Genomic DNA, 7,049 nt, shown 5'->3' on the forward strand with positions numbered 1-7,049 from the left:
TGATGTAGGGCTCCAACATGGCGCCTATTATTGAGTTGGCCAAACTCTGTGTATAAAGGGCTCTGCCTAGGAGTTAGCTTCATCGCGGGAGATTCCAATCGCAGGGTTTGCATCATCAAATGTGCCATCCTTCACATGGCGATTAAGCTGGGGATCCATCCGCCGGCATTGGTTGTTGGTCGACGTGAGCTATCCAATGGGAACTTTTGCAAAGGGTTGGTAATTGTCACCAGCAGCCTGGCCAAATTAAAAATTCCTGTCCGAATGTGCATGAGCCTTGACAGCAGTGGCACAGTAATGCCTTAGCGATGATGGAACTAGTGGGTCGGTCTAATTTTAAATTTAGGCCGGTCCAATCTAATCATGGTCTAATTTGCATTTGCTAATGATGACGGTGGTATATAATAACAACAGTTTAGCAAGATTAGGACAATGCAGATCCCATTGGGGGGAAAAGGGGGAGGGTATATGTGACAGGGGTGACAATGATAATTGCATGATTGTGATGCCGATGAATACGGTGCAGCAGTCATGAAAGGAATAATTACTTTATTGGGGAATGGAGGAGCAAAGACGGGTGATAGCAATAGCACGGGAACTGTGCAATCGGATTGTCAACATGGCTGCTCCCTCTCCAGTAGATCTTGAACAAACACGAGGGGTGGTGAAAACAGTCGAGGAACAACTTACTCCAATATTCCAAGGTACACCGACTTTTATATTTCATCTGTCGACTTCAGTGTTTTTGCCCCACGTCCCTCAAACTGCCTGTGCTGGTAATATTTATATAGAAGTCTTCAGAACGCTTCTTCACACCACATCACAGTTGCTTTGCAGTTCCTCATTCTCAACACAGATGTGGTTTCAAATGTCGAAACAGGCAAGTCATTTTATGCAACAGGACCTTTTGGACAACCGGCCTGTCATCAAGGAGCACACTTGTGGTCAAGATATTTTGGTATGTGGCTTGATTATCTACATCTTGCATTAGTCTGGCATACAACTCCCCTGCGATTGTAGTTTATGAGGTACATAGTTAATCAACAGGATTCCATATCCCAGGCATTCCAGAAAAAATAAAGAAATAAAGAAAAACAACAAGCAACGATCTCGCCGGCTGAGTATGGAACAAATTTTTTTGGACGGTGATGATACCTTGGGTTTCCAATTTCAGGCCTTCAGATTGGACAAATTTTGGCACATCATATATCCTGGGGTCACAGGGGTTGCTTAGGACCCGATAAAGGGTCCAGAGGCAGCGCACTGGTAGGGACCTGGCTCATGGGGGCTTTGTCTCCCACCCCTCATCCCCGGAGAAGGAAGTACATTCACAAATAGGACCTATGTCACAGGGGTCATAACAGAAAAATGTTAAACTCAAAAAATTTGATATTGGGCAATTCCTCGTGGAACTTTTTGCCAACTTTCAACTGTGCTTTAGGAGGGAAGCATGGACATTTGCAGGTGTGCCATCGACTTTGTTCGATTTTTTTACTGCCAGCCAGTCGTAGTCAGCACTTCTTTTGTGTTGTGAACGGCCAAAATGTGACTGCTTGTTTCATTACAACTTATTCCGGGTGGAACATACAATATCGCCAGTAGACAAAGGATTCGGCGATAAACTCACAGGTCTCTATTGCCACGATGTGTGATTGGAATTACTAGGGCATGCCCGTACTATATATATAGGACGTGCCCGTAAGTGCGTGATGTTACCGTACAATGAATGTATCGTCCCGACGCCGCAGCTCGGATGGCGCTGCAGTTAATCGGGCCCCCAAATTCCTCATCGACGATAACTAAACAATATATTATATGAATCGCACCGTACATACCTCCTTCTAGATCTTGTTCTTGTCTTGATATACTCACTCAGGCTCACTCTATCACGACTGAGTCCTCCCAGCTCCTCCAAATGGCGCCCGCTAGCCGCTACGTAAGTCCGGAAGTGACGTCCTCATTTGACTGTCCGGAAGGTCGCAAATCGCAGTTACGATGAATCGCAAATTAGTTTTAATTAGTTTTAAAACATAGTTTAACGGCAACATAGTTTGCCGACGGGAAATAAATGAATACGCTCTCAAATGTGCCATCCGAGGCAGAGTCTGTTCGCCACGTTCGGCACACGTGATAGCTCGCTGCTCTCTGATTGGTTGAATCGTTTTTTGGACATAGCTCGGTAACTACTTCTGCGATTAATTTAAAACCTTGAAAAGGCACATCCTCGGGTCCCCAGCAATATACCTGGCAAGTTTAAAGTATATCGGACCGGTAGTTGTCGAGAAACAGCGGTCACAGACAAACACACACACAGACACACAGACACACACACACACACACACAGAGATTGCTGGAATTATAGATAGATAATGAGCATGCAACCAGTTTTAATCGAATCCGTACACCAGGTTCACTCAAACTCGCACCTTGTCCACAGACAGTGAGACTCGTATTAAGATTGCACTGTTACATGTGGACACGACGTCAGTCGGAAGCGGGTCCATTTTGAGTGACATGAGCACCATTTATTGATTACTAGCCGAAAGCACCTGGCGTTGCCCGGGTTCTTTTTGAATGAATTTACTACTATAATTCAGCTTTTACTCGCGGCCGTAGAAGATTGACTACTATAATTCAGGTTTTACTCGCGACCGTAGAAGATTGACTACTATAATTCAGCTTTTACTCGCGGCCGTAGAAGATTGACTACTATAATTCAGCTCAGCTTTTAATTGCGAAATGGGCCCAGCTCGGCCGAAGCGGCCTCAGCACCCAGCCGATAACCTTCCCGGGGCCCGTCCCGACATTTTTTGTTTTAGAGGTTTCCTCCTATCTTTCACCGTTCAGGAGATTAGCGCGTGCAAACAAGCAAACAAACAAACAAACACTTTCTTTTATATATATATATATAGAATAGATAAGGCTAAATTCTAAGGTTATTTTATTGCCATTTTTTCTAGTGTAGAATGACACTTTTTGGCTAGAATTCTTAAGCTAGACTTTACTGCAGTGAGTGTATGTGAGCGATCAAGCAGTGTCCCATAGGTCAGTCAGTGTATGAGTGAATAAACACTTCAGTCATTATTGCTTGTACCAAACACACAATTTTGATGAAACTTGGCCACAAGCTTCATACATGATGCCCAACGAAGGTGTATTGACCACATCAAAATTTGCGCTCGTTAAGGGGGACAACGGGGGAGGGGGCGGGGGGAGTTTGGCCTCCCAAAATAGGTATTCGCTCTTTTCTCTGAAACTACACACACAATTTCGATGAAAGTTGACCACAACCTTCATCACCTGTGGTGTATTTAAGTTTGTTCACGGCGGTAAAAAAAAAAAAAAAAAAAACATCAGGGGTTTGCACCCAAAATAGTTATTGACATCTCCGTGACTTTTTTTGTGTGTGGGTCATCACATCAGTGGTTCCCTGGTTCTACCATGTGAGCCCAAGAGCATTACCCCTATTTTAACCTTGTATTGGAGCATTAATTTGAGATATTTTTTGGGGGTACAGGGTTAGTCGCCGTATAATCGGCAGAATTTGAATACCTGCGTATGAATACCTGCTTATAATAATCTAAAAGGCAGAATTTGCTCTCAGTGTTCAAGTGAAGAACCATGTTCTCTCACCTGTTACCAGGTGAACGATAAAGTTGACTAGATCTGCATTGAACAGTTTGAGAAGCAAGCCCCATGAATGCCAGCAGTCGCCGTCCACCATGACCACCGATGAGGGAGGATCCCATCTTGCAGACACCTTTGACATGCCACAAATGGTGGCCAAAATGCTACTTTGAGAAATTCCAAGATCTACGGGCATTTCGGCGAACTCCACAACCAAAGCCACGACCTGGACAACACTTTTCAAGTCGCTCACATCTGTCTGCCAGTAATCTTCAAAGGACTCTCATCCACGATCAAAATCAGCCACCCATTCCACTCCTGTAGAATTGTATGTCTGAGAATACACCTTCGCCATACATACATGAAGATTTTCGGACGAGGCACTTTCTTTTCATAAAATTATGACACTCCAATGTCCAATACGATTCATAGTTGTTCAGACACAAACGTTTGGCTTATACTGTAGTAAAAACGCAACATCAGGTTAAAGTAATTAATGGTACATAACAAGCAAAGATGCAAGTTTGAGCAAATAAATAAATAAAACCACGACTCTTGGGCTCCAACAAATACCCGGTTCCTAGAACTTTATGAGCGTCCCTCCTATACCTTCTAGCTTGCAAATGGGCAGCATTTCCAAAGTGTGCGGAATCCCGGTGGTAGGACTGTGGCAATGATGATCACAGCAACACAACTATGTTGTTAGTGGCATTGAAATGCTGCTGGTGGTACTGTACTATCGATGGGGATAAGTGCACGTCACAGTGGAGCCCATGCAGGCCTCATGGTGGTACATAATATCAATGGGGTAAGTGCACGTCACAGTGGAGCCCATGCAGGCCTCATGGTGGTACATAATATCAATGGGGATAAGTGCACGTCACAGTGGAGCCCATGCAGGCCTCATGGTGGTACATAATATCAATGGGGTAAGGGCACGTCACAGTGGAGCCCATACAGGCCTCATGGTGGTACATAATATCAATGGGGTAAGTGCACGTCACAGTGGAGCCCATGCAGGCCTCATGGTGGTACATAATATCAATGGGGATAAGTGCACGTCACAGTGGAGCCCATGCAGGCCTCATGGTGGTACATAATATCAATGGGGATAAGTGCACGTCACAGTGGAGCCCATGCAGGCCTCATGGTGGTACATAATATCAATGGGGATAAGTGTACGTCACAGTGGAGCCCATGCAGGCCTCATGGTGGTACATAATATCAATGGGGATACGTGCCGTCACAGTGGAGCCCATGCAGGCCTCATGGTGGTACTATCGATGGGGATAAGTGCACGTCACAGTGGAGCCCATGCAGGCCTCCTGGTGGTACTATCGATGGGGATAAGGGCACGTCACAGTGGAGCCCATGTGGGCGTCATGGTGGTACTATAGATGGGGATAAGTGCACGTCACAGTGGAACCCATGTAGGCCTCATCCCCGCCTTACCCTCAGATCCACTTTGGAGTTTGCCTGCTCGGAGATATCGTACTCGCCTGTCACCAACACGCCCTTATGAATCTCCTCCTTGAGACATTTTTTTGTATTTGCTCCCAGGTAAAACGACACGGCTTGGCCATGCGCAATCCCCAAGGCGATCAGTAGAAGCACACACAACCAGCCGGGCATGATGGTTTTCCACTGACGTGGCCTATATACAACTTCCGCCTTTGTTGTTGTTGTTGTTATTAAATATTATTATTATTATTATTATAACACGTTTCTTCATCTTCTCTTACCGATAACAGGCATTTGTGACTTCTGAGGGAAAATAAAGTTTCTAGCTCCAAAGTCAGATATAAATTTATAATCAACGTCATATATATTATTTAATTTTAAGGCACCGATGTGACTGACGCTCTTACCTCTTCTACTTCACATCAATTTGAATTGGCTTTGAGACATACCATTGCAATTACTATTTACTATCACTATCACTATTTACGATTACAATTACTATTACAATTACTATTTACTATTTGCTATTACTATTACTCATTACTATTACTATTACTATAACGATTACTATTATTATTACTCATTGCTATTACTATTACGATTACGATTAGTACTGCTACTATTACTATTACTATTACCATTTTATTCATTACTATTACTATTGCTATTACTTTTACTATTACTATAAGTTAACTGTTACTATTGCAATTACTGTTGCTATTCCTTTTACTATTACTATTACAATAACTATAACTATTACTATTACAATTAGTACTGTTACTATTATTATTACTATTTTAGGAGTTGCCGAAGGCGAGAAGAAGAGGCCATTTCGTTGGGTACAAAGCTTGTTTATTGTACAGAAATCTCCAGCAACTGCTCACGAACGGAAGTCGTAACGGCTTATATAAACCAAAAACCCTCTTCGGAGGGCGTGGCTCCAACAGCCGCGCGTGCGTCACGACCACACAACCAAAAGTCCGTGCACGTGAATTAGACCAAACATATGGTATTGGTAACCGTCACATGCGGATAAGTTAACTGCGACATGTGAATAAGGTAACCGCTACATGCGCCCCCCCCCCCCCCCCCCCAGAAGTCACTCCACGGGCGTGTACGTAGTTCGCAGGCGCGCTCGGCAGTGCCGAGAAGGTTCGAGCAGTGCCCGGCCTCGGGAGGCGCGAAAAAACGCAGCCGTGGGGTTGAGCCGACCGAGGGGCTGGTCAAGTCCTCGGGGGAGGCTGCCGAGGTTCCTCGCGGGCCTCCCGAGGATGTAGAGTAGGAGTCGTAGTTGCGCGAGTGGCGAGCAGCGGTAGCAGTTGTAGTTGCAGCAGTAGGAGTTGCGGGAGTGGTGAGCAGCAGTGCGCGCGAAGGTAACGAGGCTCCAGTGCGCGCGAAGGCGACAAAGTAGCCGTGCCGCCAACGCCTCGTAACGGCGTTCCTTCGGAGGGTCCCGGAGCAGGCTCGCCCCTCTAGTCGTAGAGGAGGAACCAAGCACGGTGCGCAAACCACATGGCCGCTCGTCGTTGCTAAAACTCCAGCAGTTCGAGTTTAGGTCTTGTGGAAGAAATTGCGGTCGAAATACTGCCGTGTTCATTTACAGCCCCCGAATACGTTCGGGGGCGGCCGAGGTCACCAGTTTAGGAGTTGCCGAAGGCGAGAAGAAGAGGCCATTTCGTTGGGTACAAAGCTTGTTTATTGTACAGAAATCTCCAGCAACTGCTCGCGAACGGAAGTCGTAACGGCTTATATAAAACCAAAAACCCTCTTCGGAGGGCGTGGCTCCAACAGCCGCGCGTGCGTCACGACCACACAACCAAATGTCCGTGCACATGAATTAGACCAAACATATGGTATTGGTAACCGTCACATGCGGATAAGTTAACCGCGACATGTGAATAAGGTAACCGCTACACTATTACCATTCCTATAACTGTTACTATTACAATTACAATTACAAT

The 7,049-nt window shown here is 45.4% G+C and overlaps 1 protein-coding gene across 1 annotated transcript in view; it reads right to left on the reverse strand.

Moving 5' to 3' along the window:
- Window positions 1-5,311, reverse strand: part of TMED10 (transmembrane p24 trafficking protein 10) — a 73,215-nt gene extending 67,904 nt beyond the window's left edge. The window contains exon 1 of the mRNA XM_068130026.2: window positions 5,080-5,311. Coding sequence (XP_067986127.1) covers window positions 5,080-5,259 — 180 coding nt within the window. The 5' untranslated portion in view covers window positions 5,260-5,311. The remainder of the gene's footprint in view (window positions 1-5,079) is intronic.
- Window positions 5,312-7,049: the final 1,738 nt, after the last annotated feature.

Source organism: Myxine glutinosa, chromosome 1, assembly GCF_964187855.1.
Source record: "Myxine glutinosa chromosome 1, kmMyxGlut1.1, whole genome shotgun sequence".
In the NCBI taxonomy this organism is placed as follows: Eukaryota; Metazoa; Chordata; class Myxini; order Myxiniformes; family Myxinidae; genus Myxine; species Myxine glutinosa.